The sequence below is a fragment of the Pristis pectinata genome, chromosome 2 (assembly GCF_009764475.1).
Source record: "Pristis pectinata isolate sPriPec2 chromosome 2, sPriPec2.1.pri, whole genome shotgun sequence".
NCBI classification, from domain to species: domain Eukaryota; kingdom Metazoa; phylum Chordata; class Chondrichthyes; order Rhinopristiformes; family Pristidae; genus Pristis; species Pristis pectinata.
The window spans coordinates 38,797,673-38,814,952 of NC_067406.1; the positions used below are offsets into that span (position 1 = coordinate 38,797,673).

General features: G+C 38.3%; 1 protein-coding gene across 2 annotated transcripts in view; it reads right to left on the reverse strand.

Moving 5' to 3' along the window:
• The window catches only part of kiaa1328 (KIAA1328 ortholog), a 138,338-nt gene that overhangs the window by 56,879 nt on the left and 64,179 nt on the right, over positions 1–17,280 (reverse strand). For both annotated transcript variants that reach the window (XM_052044007.1, XM_052044009.1), the window contains exons 7-8: positions 11,373–12,040; positions 10,019–10,120 (exon numbers count right to left, since the gene is read on the reverse strand). In XM_052044007.1, the coding sequence (XP_051899967.1) occupies positions 10,019–10,120; positions 11,373–12,040 (770 nt within the window). The remainder of the gene's footprint in view (positions 1–10,018; positions 10,121–11,372; positions 12,041–17,280) is intronic.

The window sequence follows — 17,280 nt, forward strand, 5'->3', positions numbered from 1 at the left end:
TCTCCAGAGGATCCTTTACAATGAGATTAATTAATTCCATCTCATTACACATGACCAGATTTAAAACAGCCCGTTCCCTGGTTGGTTCCACAATGTACTGTTCTAAGGAACACACCTGAACATGCTATACACTCTTGCTCAGGACTACTTTTGCCAATGTAAGAAAACTAAATTACTGCAGTCTCTCTCTCACAGTATCCCGCTTATTTCTTGATTCTGTCCTGCAACCTAATCACTATTAGGATTCCTCACACTAGTGACTTCTTCCCCTTACTACTCTTACTTCCGACAAAACTCAATCTTTATCCTGATCATCTGAGCCAGGATCATTTCTCATAACTGTATCGATCCCAATCTTTTATTAACAGAGCTATCCTCAGCTTCAAAATATTGGAATTGGCCCTCGTCAGTGAGTAACGCAACAGATCATTATATAATTTCAATATTATATTGAATATAATATTGAAAATTATACAATTTCAATAATCATAAAAATTTAAGGAATGCAGAGTTTTCAAACTAACACATTATGAATTTTTGTTGGAATTAATTAAAATATTATATAGCTTATGCCTTGTAATATATTAGCATCCCACAAGGTGTTGCTAATCAACTGGCCAGAAGCAATGCTTTACTGAACAATAACATGGAGCAATATTAAAGTGCTGCATTTCCATTAAACACATTGGCATAAAAAATGTGAAGTCTTCATTCCACAACATGACAATAATTTGCGATAAAGACTGAGAGGTCTAATAACTCTTTAGGCCTAAAGCAGAACATTTCAGGTCAGGCAGCATCCGTGGAGAAAAGCAGGTGGTCAACATTTTGGATCAGGACCCTTCTTCAGGACTGAAGATGGGAAAAGGGGAAGCCCAATATATAGGAGGGAAAAGCAGAGCAGTGATAGGTGGACAAAGGTGGGGAGGTGGAATGGGCACAAGGTGAAGGTAGGTAGATGCAGGTAAGAGATAGTGATAGGCAGGTGTGGAGGAGGAGGGGAGAGCAGATCCACCGGGCAATGGGTCAAAGGTAAGGAGAAAAAAGGGGGGGTAGAAAAAGAGATAGGCTAGGAAAGGGAAGAAGAGACATGGCTGGGGGGGGGGGGGGGGAGGGGGGGTTTGGGGGGAGGATTCCTTAAAGTGGGAGAATTCAATATTCATGCCATTAGGCTGCAAGGTTCCAAGACAGAAAATGAGGTGCTGTTCCTCCAGTTTGTGCTTGGAATTCTCCTGGTAGTGGAGGCGACCGAGAACTGACACATCTGTGATGGAGTGGAATGGGGAGTTGAAGTGACTGGCAACAGGGAGGTGCAGATTGTGGTTACGGACGGAGCGCAGGTGTTCTGTTGAAACAGTCACCTAGAATACGTTTGGTCTCACCAATGTAGAGGAGGCCACACTTGGAGCACAGAATGCAGAAGATGATATTAAGGGAGGTGCAGGTAAATGCTCTCCCCTCCTCCCCTGCACCTGCATCTCTTACCTGCATCTACCTATCACTACCTTGTGCCCACCCCGCCTCCCCACCTTTGTCCACCTTTCACTGCTCTGCTTTTCCCTCCTATATATTGGGCTTCCCCTTTTCCTATCTTCAGCCCTGAAGAAGGGTCCTGACCCAAAATGTTGACTGCCTGCTTTTCTCCACGGATGGTGCCTGGCCTGTTGAGTTCCTCCATCATCATAGTGTTTTTCATGGAGATTCCAGCATCTGCAGTCCTTTGTTCCTGTAGCAGAACATTTCATATTTTAAAGATGATTAACTCAAAAAAAAAGACACTAAGAAGGAACATTAATAAATATTCATGAAAATTTCATTTGTGCAAATAAGTGTTATTATATAGCACAGAAATTGTGAATATTTTATAAATTTAAATTTTCCGCATTTAAGACAATACCAAAGCAAGCACAATCAATGGAGAATCATACACCCATATGGAAATTTTGACCTTTCAAACCTGTTTAATACCATTTTTAAAGTTGTCATGAAAACATAAAACATGACTGTCCTAGCAGTTGTGGCAAATTACAGGCATTATTTCACTCCTGTAAGAGACTTCCATAATCTACTTATGTTATTATCCCTTGTGAATTACCAGTCTTTACACTCATGAAATGTCCCCTTAATCTCCTGCAAGTGAATGCTTTTCTACCATAATACTGGAATAAAGACTGTAACATCACATGACTTGTTAGTTTGTTAGTGCTTATTTATCCACTGAAGGACTAATTTTCCTTAACTAAATTACCTAATTTCACCCATGCAACAGGAATAAATCTTAGCAGAATAAATCAATTTTAATATCATATTTACAATGTTGAATTAAAAAGTGCCACAGTTGACTATTCTGTAGTCTGAACATTTTAAAAACACACATACATAATTTATAAAAAGTGATTACATGGTTACATTAGCGCTATCTTAAATATTTTTTATTCCTGCAAAATGTCATATTGACCATCTGTGCATTTCTGCAGTGGGATACATTGGGATCTCTAACTGTGTTACATATATTTAAATATAGTAAGCCTAATATGTAACAAAAATCTTACATTTTCCTGAGAAATGTGTAACAACTGTCGTTCAGATGGAAACTTATTTAAAATGATGGATTATTGCTGTCTAGTACAGATTACATTTTGAACATTGTGTGTATACAGTGCAAGTTTTTAACAAACTATCCTGTATTTTCCAGAGAAATGGTGTTTGGGACCCCCACACAAGCATGCGTAGAGGCACATGATTCAAACTTCCTCCCAGTGTATGTCAGCATTTTGCCAACCGCACTACACTACTGGACTCTACATGATCTAGCAGTGAAAGGCAACCACTGACAATTTCTCAGCATTCACATTGGGGAACTTACCCAATGAACCTATGCCAGGTTAGACCTGGCAAGGGAACAACAACTCTATTCATTTTAATGGAGAGAAGCATCTGCGAGGGAACAAGTCCAAGGTAATGTACTTGTTTTTAAAATTGCATTCATTTAGGTGTTTTAAACTTTTTTTTAAATAGCTAATATTTTACAAATTTTAATAATCTTTTAGATTTATATTTTTTACTGGACAATTAGTTTTCTTTCAACTTTAATATTGAGCCAAGGCAGGGAGCCGACTTAACCAGCTGTCAAAGTTTCTTGCAACATTTATGTGTACAAAGCCATTACTGCTCCCATCAAATGCAATGGCTGATGCTGCTAGTTCTCGTTAAGGGATCTGCACACGCAAAGTGTAGATTTAGCAAGCAGCTCAAAATTATGCATAGATGGCTTACCACTAGAAATATTCAGAGGTGTAACTTCAACTGAAATCAGCTCCAGTATGCCGCTGTACATCAGAGGTTATACAGCCTGCAACTCTTGCATTAATTTGTCATCATAGTGACAAAATCGAGCTACTTGTTCATCAGTTTTCTCATAGGTGTTAGCTATCAACTGTTCATGGGTCAACTTATCTCAGACTTCCATGCATGCCTATCCAAAAGCTAAAGTCAAAGAGTAAAGGTGAGATGTCAGATCATTTGGATCTCCCTCTCTGTCACCGAATTCAACAGCAAGATACTGATATGCTGAGGTGGTGTCTGGGTGTACTTGGCGATGCGACATTGTTCATTGAACAGTTTTTGATTTAAGAATTGTATAATAGCTTTTCTGCGAAACAAGACAGAGAAATTGGGCTCCCTGACTACAAAAGACATCTAAAACCATTCAAAGGCCTTTGCCAGTGGTGAGCTGTCAACGGTGCCACAGAGCTCCTGGATCAGCTGAGATCTATTTGTCATGGAGCTCACCAGACCTGAGGTCTTATCAGACAGCTCTCAGATGCAGTCAACTTGCTCATCCTTACTGGAACATATCCACAAAAGCATGTTCAGTAAGCCAGGCATCCTGGATAGCAAATTCAGGAAACAGGCTTCGTCCATCATGATTCAGGCCATTAACTTTGTTAGTTTCCTGCAGTTAGAGAAGTAACCAGGTCACCACCTACCCTAAAAATGTTACTGATAATTTTGGAAATAAAAGACATTATTCAATATTTGAATAAATAATTTGATGAACAATGTTGCACACATCCCAAAAGCAATGCCATTAAATTAGAAACATCCTAAAAATGCCAGATAAGAGATTATAAAACACAGAGGGAGAAAAAAATTAAATCTTACATTGAGATGAACCCAGATTCCTGGATTACAAGTTCAGTAACACAACAACTATCGAACCGAATTAAATGAAAATGAAAAAGCACAGAACCCATGATTGTCATTTTAGTTTTCAGATCTACATTTCTGGTGCAAATATCCAAATTTCTTATTCTCATCCAGATGATATGAAAGACCATAGTCAACCAATAATTTGTCTGGAATGTGCAACTTCATTCAGTCAAACCCAGGCGGTTTATAGATACAGACAAGGGAAATGCACTACTCACCACGCGATAGGCAGCCTTTCACTTCCTCTTGTAGCCACAGTATTTATGGGACTAATATAGTTGAATTTCTGATTCAAGGCTATTTATATTAGGGAACTCAAGTACCAGCAACATGTCCACCACCAAAGAGAGGTGCTTAGACTTATTTCTGTTGGAGATGTTTATTGCCTGGCACTTAAGGGGTGCAAACATTACTTGCCAGCTATCAACCCATGCCTGGATGCTGTCTAGATCCTGCTGCATGAAAGGATGGGCTACATCACTTGCTTAGCAGTTGTAAATGAAGTTGAAATATTGAAATAATCAGCAAAAATTCTACTTCTGACTTTCTGATGGAAGTAAGATCATTAATGAAACAGCTCAAGATAATTCAGTCCAAGACATTGCCTGAAGGAAGACCTACTTCAACACCCTGGGGCTGTATACGATTTACCTTGAACAGTTGCATCCATCTTCCTTTGAGTGAGATACAACTCCAACCAACTGGAGTGCTTTCCAGTGTACAATACCAACATAGTCAAGTACAAATGACATACTTCGCCAACACTATCAACTTCAGATACCACAAAGTGCTAAAATTATAATTTGCATAAAATGCACAACACAAACTGTACAGAACTCAGACTCCTGTGGATGTCTAACCACCATATGGAAGAGGATTTTAGAATTATTTCAGCCACATTTCACAAAACTGTAAGAATCCATACTTCTTAAAAAGCAGAATTATATGTTGGACTAATTATTCTTGAAATAAATTATCTTAAAACAACCATGTTCAAATAGAAATGGGCAAGGTCATGGAGGAATTCATGATGAGGAAGGGAATTTTAAAATCAAATTATTAGTCATTCTTGGGCCAATGCAAACAAGCACAGGACTTGAGGCAAGCTAGCATATGTCCAGTAGAATAAGATGAGCTCTGGTTTACTGAGTGAAAATTAGTAAAGGAATCGGAAGAATTTTGAAACACTGAATCTGGATGAGACTTTCACTTGCAGATGATTTTGCTGAAGACAAACGCATTGGTATGAAATGAATGAGGTGCGTAGGGTGGCAAAGGTGAAGTGCTAGTAAGCAAGATGTGAATCTGGACTGCCGTCACTTCACTTCTGCCTCTGTCACAGCAAAGCAAATGAATGAGTGTTCAATTGTCCAGTCATGAAAACAGGGCATCTGCACTGCCTGCAAACAAGGCAAATGGTTTTCTACAAGTCAAAATGCTGGAAATCCAAAATGTGTAGGAACTCTGGGAAATACTCAGCAAATCAGTCATCAGCTGCTTCTCCACTACAGAGAAATACACAAGTGTAGATACTTATTTCTTGTAAAATATCATGATAAAATTTGCACTAAAGCTTAGTTTTCTTATTTGCATCAAATACTTTCTTTTCCATCAAAAAATTTGGACTCTTGTATCGAAGTCTATCACATATCCACATCTGACAAAGGTTAACAACTTAAGCAGGTTAGAAAATAACTACACAGGCAAGTTCAAGATGCCAGGTAACTTAGTCTAATACCATAGATCAGATTTACTCATTGCCATTGTTTAAACCAAGTCCTGATGCAGGTGTGATGACAAGAAATGCTTTTCGCTATTTCAAAGTGTCTGTCTTTAATATGACGTATGAAAACAATAGACAATCTCATATCTAGCCACTCACCGTTCCTTGGATGTGCCTTTTAGGCAGGCTTTGAAAGGGAGAATAACACCACACCTGTGCAAATCTCCACAGCTTCTGGCGACCCTGTGATGTGTCTCAGAGGCCAATGTCAGAACATTCTTCAAGAGGGTGAACCCTCGCAAGGTGTCGGGCCTTGACGGTGTATCTGTCCTGGTACTGAAAACCTGTGCCAACCAACTGGCTGGAGTGTTCAAGGACATCTTCAACCTCTCACTGCTGAGGCGTGAGGTTCCCACCTGCTTCAAAAGGGCAGCAATCATACTGGTGCCCAAGAAGAGCAGGGCAAGCTGCCTCAATGACTATCGCCCGGTAGCACTCACATCTACCGTGATGAAGTGCTTTGAGAGGTTAGTCATGGCTAGAATTAACTCCTGCCTGAGCAAGGACCTGGACCTGCTGCAATTTGCCTACTGCCACAACAGGTCTACAGTGGACACAATTTCACTGGCTCTCCACTCTGCTTTGGAGCACCTAGACAATAGCAAAACACACGTCAGGCTGCCGTTAATGATTACAGTTCAATGTTCAACACCTTCATCCCCTCAGTATTAATCAACAAGCTTCAAAACCTGGGCTTCTGTACCTCCCTCTGCAACTGCATCCTCTGCTTCCTTATCGGAAGACCACAGTTAGTGCGGATCGGTAATAACATCTCCTCCTCACTGAAAGTCTACACAGGCGCACCTCAAGGACGCATGCTTAGCCCACTGCTCTACCCTCTCTACAGTCATGACTGTGTGGCTAAACAGTCATCAAATACCATCTATAAATTCGCCGATGACACCACTGTTGTTGGCAGGATATCAGATGGCGATGAGGTGTACAGGAGTGAGATAGATCGGCTAGCTGAGTGGTGTCATAAAAACCTCACACTCAACGTCAGCAAGACCAAGGAATTGATGTGGACTTCAGGAAGGGGAAGTCAGTAGAACACACACCAGTCCTCACCGAGGGGTCAGCGGTGGAAAGGGTGAGCAGCTTCAAGTTCCTGGGCATCAAAATCTCAGAGGATCTATCCTGGGCCCAACACATTGATGCAGTCATGCAGGTACGCCAGCAGTTCTACTCCATTAGGAGGTTGAAGAGATTTGGTATGGTACCAAAGACTCTTGCAAATTTCTAGATGTACAGTGGAGAGCATTCTGACTGGTTGCATCACAGCCTGGTATGGACGCTCCAATGCACAGGATCGAAAGAGGCTGCAGAGGGTCATAGACTCAGTCAGCTCCATCATGGGCACAACCCTCCCCACCATCGAGGACATCTTCCAAAGGCAGTGCCTCAAGAAGGCAGCATCCATCACTAAGGACCCTCACCATCCAGGACATGCCATCTTATTGTTACTACCATCAAGGAGGAGATATAGGAGCCTGAAGACCCACACTCAACAACTTAAGAACAGCTTCTTCCCCTCCTCCATCAGATTTCTGAACACCATTTCATTATTCTATTTTTTGCACTATTTTGTAATTTATAGTAATTTTTAGGTCTTGCACTGTACTGCTGCCGCAAAACAACAAATTTCACAACATATGTCAGTGATAATAAACCTGATTATGATTCTGAAACCTTTCTCACTTCCCTTAACAATAATGCATGAAGTTTTCACAAATATCCTTTCATATTCCTCAGCAGAAAATCAGTTATCCTGCCTCATCTTTCTCCATCCTACATGTACCTTGACTGAAATCACAGAATTTATTAATCCAACTCATTTTCTTTTACATCAGGATGTTAAAACTCTGCTACAGCTTACTTCATTCAGTCTTACTAAAATTCAGATTTGGTATCTAATCACTGCTCTGATTCTCTCTCACCAATTTGCAATGTATTAAGTTTGGTGATATCATGCACAATGGCCCGTGGCCTTTCACTTTGATTTCTCAAATTTAAAAAAAACATCAATATAATTGCTGAAAGCTTTCAATCTTTAATGCAGTCACATGGCCAGACAAAAGGGAAAAATATTATTTTGCCTTTAGAGGACTATTTCAGAGTACATACTTAAAGACAAAATAACTTCTTATCCCATTCATTCTTCCACACTAGGGAAATAAAATTGCATTAGGTGTTACATAGAATGTATAAACAAATTAATATAAACCACCTTCAACTTCAATCATCAAAAGCTGAAGACATGATTTGATGCTCAAATGAAGCATCTTGACATGAATTATTCAAACATACATTCAACTTAATAGGAAATGCTTGAAGGATTATTCTATATACATGCTGGTAAAACTGGATATTTTCTTTTTGTAAAAATGTAAATGATTAAGTTTTAATGAAGACCATTACAAAGAATCTCTAGAATAGGATTATTTAATATTGATTATTACTTATTAAATAAGTTTAACCTTCTCACTTTTCTTAAAATGTAGCAGAAAATTGTTGCCATAGATCTTACAGAATTAAATTATTTAAAGCCACACTCAGTTTAATTTGAATATTTCTTTAGGGAAAAGTGGTTAAACACCTTTAATGCATTCTAATTATTTCAAATTTGCATGTTAATTAAGGTTGATCATTAAACAACAAAAGGAAAGGTGGTCTCTCTAGAATTTTACCTCTCATCAAAATTTGTCTAACTTAACTTTGGCAGACCTAAATTATTCTACATCACTAGACAACAATTTAACTGAAATTAAGAGACTTAAACAGATTCTTAACATTGGGTACAAAAAAAATGATTGTTAAATGTCACCATAGGGATCTATAATAGATGCACCATTAGCAGAGTTCTAATAGTGGTAAACCTCATTAAAACTTGTAATTTACTCAGTGTATCATTGGTTTCTGGAGTTTCAAAGACTAGAAAAGCATCTTTCAGCTGAAGTCCAGGACCAAGGAATGGGATTCCACGCTCAAATTAAAAGTCACAAGCCCTGCAATATTAAACCTGGTTTAAATGGAATCTCAAAAGCTCTTTGATTCCTGAATACAATTCTATCTGCCTGTCTAAAACAAACATAAAATTTCCTATGCCACTCAAGTTAACATTTCAAAAGCAGCCTCCTGAAACATTAACTTATCTGCTTTCTTCACAGATGCTGCCCAACTAGTTGTGTGTTTCCATTTATGTTTCATAATAAGGGACTTGCAGATTAAAACTGACACTCAGGCAAGCAGCCCTGACCTGCTGAGTTCCTCCAGCATTTTGTCTGTGTAGCCCTAGACCAGTAGCTGCATTAGCAACTCATTTACAGCGAAAACCACTCTTTGCTCTGATGTATTCCTCAAGTGGATACTAAGCCATTAAAAATGTTGAGGAACAGATAGATTCACAGTCTTTATGGCTGAAAAATGAAAAATGAAAAATTTCCTGTTTTTCATTGCTTGTGTTTCCCACATTTCTAAGTGGCTCTACTCTAATTTTAAGAAGATACCTCTTGATCAAGATTCTCTCACAAGAGGAAATTGTTCCTACTGTTTTGAACCCCTTAATCATTTAACAAGTCAAACACTTGCTAAAAACAGGTGAATCTTATGGAAGATCTTAAAAGTGAAATTTAGGTCACAAATTTTACAGCATGAACTGAGTTTGATACGAAGGTACGGTTACCAGTGCTGCAGTATAAATGTGACAAGAGATGGAAAAGTGCCCAGAGTCACAAGAATAGAGTTTTCTTCCTGCACCCCTTCGCCCCACAAACTAATTGCTCTGTAAGCAAAGAAGCAAAAGTATAATATTAAATGGGATGATGTATTGGATACCAATTACAAAAAAAATGAAGGGCATTCGGCTGATAATTTTATGAAACCTTAAATCTAATGTCTACTAACGGTCATCCACAACAGTATAGAAGGTTGAATGAAAATGTTATTCAACATTCACAAAGCAAAGTCCATCATAGCCATATATTTGGCATAAATCATGCAATCGGTGAGAAAAAAGTTTCTAACCTTTCAGTAGCTCCAGCTGAATTTAGTAAAGAAATTCTTGTTTTGTTTGTCGGAACCTCACCATACTTCATGTCTTCTGCTTCTAATAGAAGATGCTTGGACCTATGAAAATATTGAAAATTTCTTTAGTATATTGATCTACTTTCTGACCCCAATCATGAATAGCAACTCCAAAAAAAAACTTTTTATAGCAAACTATATAATGTTCCAAATCTATGTCTCAAAACACTAACTGGCAAGTACAATTAGGAAGACTTAATGATGTGATGGTTTGTTTACTTTAAAATAGTTTAATAAATTTTAGCTGTTTCCACTGGATAATTCAGAAGGCCAAATCTAGATGCCTCACCTGTAATGGACTCTCAAATTATCATAGCCTAGCATACATAATCCAAAAACCATTGATCACATGGACACATTGTAGAACAGGGAACAAAAAAAAAGCCATAAAGCTTGACTGAGCAAGTAATAGCATATTTGCCTCTTCTTTACTGCTGCAAGCCCAAGTCATTTATCATATGGAACAAAGTACATAATCTTAGGGGCTACAATCACTATTTACATTCTATATCTATAGTATCTTAATCTTTTACTTTATTTTCCCCCAATGTAAAAATAAGGCTCCAGTATCTTCATCATACTGCTATTCTTCATGCAAATTACAATGGATAACAATTGTCTATTTCACCATGAGGCATATTAGATGCGCTCAGTGGTTACACACATCATACACAGTGGGCGCTATATATAAAAGAATCCAGAAGTGCACTACTTTCACATTCAACAAACAGATTTTTGATAAAATTCCAACGCATAGCAACCAAAATGTTGCACTGTAATATAACTCAAGGCCAATATTGTGAAAGCTATACTAGATTTAACAATGTTACATTTACAGCCCAATGTAAACTATGCAATCAATCTGATCTGAATATTAACTGCAACCTTACTACACTCATTGTGTTATTAATATGCACACACTGTTATGGTTACCACACAACTGCCATTGAAATTTGCTTTTACTGTCAATTACTGATAATTATTTTTTAATGTTGTTAAAATCCCTACTGAATTGCAGCTGCTCTAAACATAATAACATTCAGAATGCCATGCAGGTGTGAAATTTAAAAAAAAACTAAGATCAGTTAAACCGAAACATTGGACAAGTTGCTACCACATGGGATCCATTTTCTTCAAACTCATTAAAGTTGTTCCAGGAAAAGGGTTTCAACACCATCGTCAATAGACAACGCTGTCAGCTTTAATTAATATTTTGTTGCCAATCTAATAAAGGTTAATTTTAAAAGGTAAATTACCTCCATTAGGATAGTTCAAGGTTCAACAGAGTTCTTACCTGCTATAATCCAACACTGACTCTTGTAACTGCTGTTGCTTTAAAAGGAGCAGAGACTCCTGCTGAGCGAGCAATCTCTGCAGTGTTTCTTTCTCCAGCTCCAGCTCCTTTTTCTGACACAATAACCGCTGCTTTTGGTCTGCATGCATTTTCTTTTCATGCAAAACTTCTCCAGTCATCATTCCTATTCGACCGTTCACTGCTGCATCACAAAACATTCCCGAGGTGGCATTATGTTCCATTAATGGTCTGAAATTCCTGTTATGTCCATCAGTGAATTGATTTCCATTATCAGTCTCGCCTTTTAACCATCCACACTGAGAAGGTTGGTCACCAGTAATATCAAAAGTCAAACTGGATGTACCAGCTTGCACATCTTTTATGTTATAATGCCTTACTACAATTGGCTCTCCATGAACTGAAGTCTCCGTTTTTATCTCACAACCATTCTGGACTGGAAGGCTGTCCATAGGGCAAACTCGATTGAGAACGCTATTGTTTGGGAAATAATAGCCCCGGTCATACCGAGGGTGAGGTGCTATGGATGAACCAACAAGAACTTGCTTAGATTTATTAACAGCATTTAATGCGCTAGGAGGCACGATGCCCAGGTAGGAACCGTCCAGGTTTGAAGCAGCTGGCTGAGGAGAGTTCTTCTTGGAATTTATCTAAAAGAAAAACATTTCAAAACATTTACAAAATTTATGGAAACACAAACATCAACTGATGATTACATTATTTGAGACGCATTTCTAATGCAAATTATTCTTAATACATTTAATTGAGTACTTTGATGTATTTTCATAATTAGCAAGAGATAAAAATAGAAAATGCTGGATATTCGCAGCAAATCAGGCAGCATCTGGAGACAAAAGCAGAGGGTGAACTTTAATGAGGGTCAATAAATGACATTGTTTTCAGCTGAGTCAAATGTAGAAAAATTCTCAGTGCACCCAGAAGTCACTTCCAAACTACTGACTTTCAGGTTTCAATACATAAAAAGTGCTGGAGGAACTCAGCAGGTCAGGCAGCATCCATGGAGGGAAATAAACAGTCGATGTTTCGGGCCGAAGGATGAAGGGTCTCGGCCCGAAATGTTGACTGTTTATTTCCCTCCATGGATGCTGCCTGACCTGCTGAATTCCTCCAGCACTTTTTTTTTGTGCATTGCTCCAGATTCCAGCATTTGCAGAATTTTTTGTGTCTCCAACTTTCAGGTTTCACCAAGATTGGGACCAGGGTAAACTGGTGTATTAATAATGATAAAACATGCTTGTGGGCACTTCCATTTCCTCAGCTTTGGAAAAGGCAGCAGCTGAAGCAAGATGAGCGAACGTTTTCAGGGAGAAAATGAGTGCAGTCACAACACTCCTCTTAGTCAAGAGGAACAGGAGCTCTTCCCTTTGGCCTATTGAGCAGTGTCACCTAGACCACTAATCCAACCCCCCTCCATCCTCCTAATACAAAAACCTCTGGAGTTAGAGACTAACCAATCCCCTACCCCAGGGTTGAGACCCAGAACTATCTGGTCCTGCACCCTGTTCCTGAGTGCTACCTGCCCACTAGAAGCAAATCAAGCCAACATCCAAATCGGAAATCCTTCCATGACCCAAGAATCATTCAACAGACTTAAAACATGTGTAGAATGTGTGTCAAAACCCACACTTCCAAGTTTCCAGTTCAAAGCTTTCCAATGCTCTTCTCCCATCACCACCAATACAACTCATGCCAAAATATATCCTGACCACTGCACAATATCCTTGCAGCTTGATGGCCTTCCATCTGAATAGCAATCAAAAAACATGCAGGGCTGCGAATCCCATAGTAGAAAATTTAATTTTAAAAAATTTGGTTGATCATGGCACCCCCTGGTTTCCAAATACAAAGATTTAAACTTTTAAACCTGGTGAAAATTCATCAGAGTAGACACCATTAGAACTAATAATGTGGTAACTTTATTCTGCCCTCACACAGGTTCTCCTTCTGCTTGATTTTAGTTTGAAATGTTCTGTTATGCTTTTCCTAAGCTATTTTCATCTACAGTATGGAAACAGCGTAGGAAATGCCACCTTCAGTGAGTTCTGGATTCATTCTCACAAGCATCTGTTTTGCAACACTCCTTGAAAGTGCACCTGAAAACTAGAATCCATCAGTGAAAGTGAAAAATGTGTGTCCTCCACTCAATGGCACTGTGTATTAATATACCAAACATTACTGTTACACCCTCTTGCAGGTCAAACATCAGTAAACTTGAGACTTCATTTACATAAACCAGTCTCACAAACTACAAATCATTTCACTAGCCAGCATGATGTCTGACCAATTTGCTGAAGTAGTGCAGCCTGCCTTAACAAGAAGGATGTAATGGAAATTCAGAGCAGCATATCAAAGTGTTAAGCACTGCAAGTTGATTTGTTACAAAACATAAATACCAAAACATTTATTTTTTTTCCCATTTGTAAGCTAATAAATCTTAGTATAAAACTAAATTTATATTATTTACCTCTCACCACTTTTTTTGTTTCATTGGAAAACAAATTCAGGTGCCCCTAACTGCAAATTCAATTGACAGTTCCAGTTCCATGTATTCTGTGGGAATGTTCCTTTAGATCCAAGGTGAAGAGATTTGTTTTTACATTGTGGACTGTAAATCTTTGGCTGTAAATAGTCATTAAGTATATTCAATATAGATACCTGGAAACCCAAGGAATCAGGTGATATGGTGACCACAGAAGAAAGTGGACTTGAGACACAGAAATAGCCATAGCCTAATTAGCAGGATAAATTCAATGAGGCAGGTGGGACACATTTCTTTTTCCAATGGTCATGGTTTACATCAGCTTCCCTGTCATGATCAGCCACATGCTACAACTTCGGAATTCTGCCTGCAGTAAGTACTGTACTAAAAGTTTTTCACCCAAATCTTGCATGAAGTACAAGCTATTTCAATCAGTTTCTGTCCATTGAAGATGGAGAAGATTAAGTTCAACCAGAGTCTTTAAAAGAACTTTAGCATTCAAAATTTTGTAGTAGCTCCTACATCTCTTTCAATTTACTTATGCCGCGTACATGCATACAAGTGCAGTTACTCCGTTGGAACAACTGCTCCTGGATGGCCTGACCTGGAACATAAATGAATTAGAACTACAAAGTTGTCACTCATTAGTTTATTCTTTATTGATTCCAGGTACAAATCAACTAAGTATTAAGGGACCATATCCACATTCATCAATTTATTATGGTAGTGTCTTTTTCTATTGCTTTATTATTCAATGTGATTCAATAAATTTCACAATCATAAAAACTGCATAATGCTGTCAGACAAAGATGTAAATTCTAAGCAATAACAAAGGTTTACACTGATGCACACAATGAAGTTAGTGGAATATTAATGTTTGACCAAAAAACAAGAACAAATCATACTTCATTGGTTTTGGCAAATAAGTAAACATTAAGCATTATTGTGGACAGGTTATAATCACAACGAACTAATGCTTTCTCAGTAGTTATAAATATGCAATGCAGCTACATATGCTGGGACTAAAGGAGTTAAATTTTGACAATGGATTGCCTGAGCTTATTTGTATTCCCTGAGTTCTGTGAGATGTACAGTTCTGATGAGACAAGCATGGGAAGTATATGAGAGATAATAATGACAGGGTTAGGTGGTACTATAAAGAAAAGGAAGGAGAAAGTTATAGGGATCCTAAGCTACATTACAATTTTCCCACTCTAAAGTCTGATATTGGCAATAATGCAGGTGGTATTAGTCACTCTGGAATCCTTTCTTCACTGTTGCAAAGAAATCCATCTCAGCACCAGTCATCCAGAGGCAAAAAAGGACCTTTTTACATCTCTTAGAACTACCTGCATTCCAGATTCAAAACACTGGTTGAATTCATGCTGACTACTACTGAAGATTTCCATCAACTATTCACCATCAATATGTAACTGTCCTCTTTACTTACAAGTAGCCTACAGTCCTTTTAATGGAAAGCCCATCCTTCCAACTGACGAGCTGCTTAAATGGAACACAATTAGTACTGCCAGATTGACAAATGCACTCCAGTTAGATTTGACCGTGTAACTGGCACAGGCTTGATGCCGTTCCCATCAAATGGTGTGGACTACTGCCTGCCCAATTTACACGGCAATTTGACAGTGATGTCAGGAAAAAATAATTACAAATCAATTTTGGTAAAGAAATTATGCATTCAATATAAAATTGATCTGGGCAAGAGCTTGCTGTTTCCTCACATCTGTAGAAGTGGAACAATTTTTACTCAAGGGTCTTCTGGTTTTTAAAACTTATTTTATACATTATGCCTGGATCTAAAATGATAAGGGAATCAAAGTTGTTCAATTATTTAGAATTCAACACTAATTGGTGTCTTACAAACTGGGAGCAACTGAAAAACACCAAGCAGCTTGCTGCAAAACATGCATACATAATTTATAAATGGCTCATTCACTCACCCGCCTGTATGTCCAGTGCAACATATTATTTTATAACTAATAAACTGTTTTAACACCTGTACGTGTCACAGAATGTGTGAATAAGTAACCTGTCTCAATGATTTTCAGACAGCAAAATGCTTTATTACAGGTGTTAATTGTACCAGAGAGAGCATCTCTGCTTAATCTCTTATGTGACTACCTGGCATGCAGACTGCACAGATGGTATCAATGTTTGGGCAGCAGTTCAATCCTTGCAAATGCCTATTTGCAATTCACTGCACTTGTACCTGATCATTATTCCTATATTTATTTCTTACTTTAATTTTAATAACCCGTTACTTCCAGATCTAAGTGTGTATCATTTACATGTTTGTTCTAATGTTTGTTTGATGCTCATTTCCCCCTACACCTTCTCCATGCAAGTTTGAAATCACATAAAATGCCTTTAATCTGGGTCGACTATAAGCCAGAGGATCATAAACCAATAAAGGACACGTCCAAGTTTGTGGCAAATGTATAGACTAGATCCATTGCAGAAAAGTAGCTCTCCAAATAATATCTGCTTTTATGAAAATAGGAAAGAAAAAGCCATTTAACACTTCAGTAGGTTCCACTAGTAAAATCATGGCTGTTAGCCCAAGATGATATGGATAAGGAGCAAAAGCAGGTTAATAAAAAATAAATCAATCTCAGATTTAACATTAATTGCTGTTTGGAGAACAGATCTCCAAATTTCCACTTTTATTTTTAAAACAAGAACTATTTTAACTTCATTCTCAAAAGGCCCTGGTATCAAAGCAGACTTGAACCAAGTGCGGCCTAATGGAGCTCCGGTAATCTGCTATAGCCCTTCAAAGTGATAAAGGACAGGATTTGAGAAGTATTTTCCAATAAGCTGTAATGAATTGCACAGTGTATTTTGTAAATGCCAACCACAGTGGCAAAGAGGGGAGGAAAATGAACATTCAGGGCAATAAACAAGACACGAACGAGACTATAATTTGGATAATGTCCCATTACTTACTTGATTTAGTGGAAGGCCTTGGGTCAAGTCACTTGCTGTAGTGTCTGACCAGCTCTTGTAGTCAAATTACGCAAAGGGTCCAGTTCAGTTCTAGTCAAAGATCAACCCTAGGATCTTGGCAATACTAATAGCATTCAATATCTAAAGGCAGTTGGACTCATTAAATGAAGATGATAGACTTTGTCTAGAATTTGTCGAATATAACCTCAAGTAATGCAGAGTACAAGAAAAACAGAGCTAGCATGCAGTTACAGCAATTAGGAAGCAAATGAAATGTTGGGCAAGGGAAATGGAGTACAAGAGCAAGGAAACCATGCTGCAATTGTCTTCAGCTTTGGTGAGATTGCATCCAGTGTATTGTGTATAGTTTTGGTCTCCATATTTAAGGAAGAACATTTTGCCCCAGCAGCAATATGGAGAAGGCCA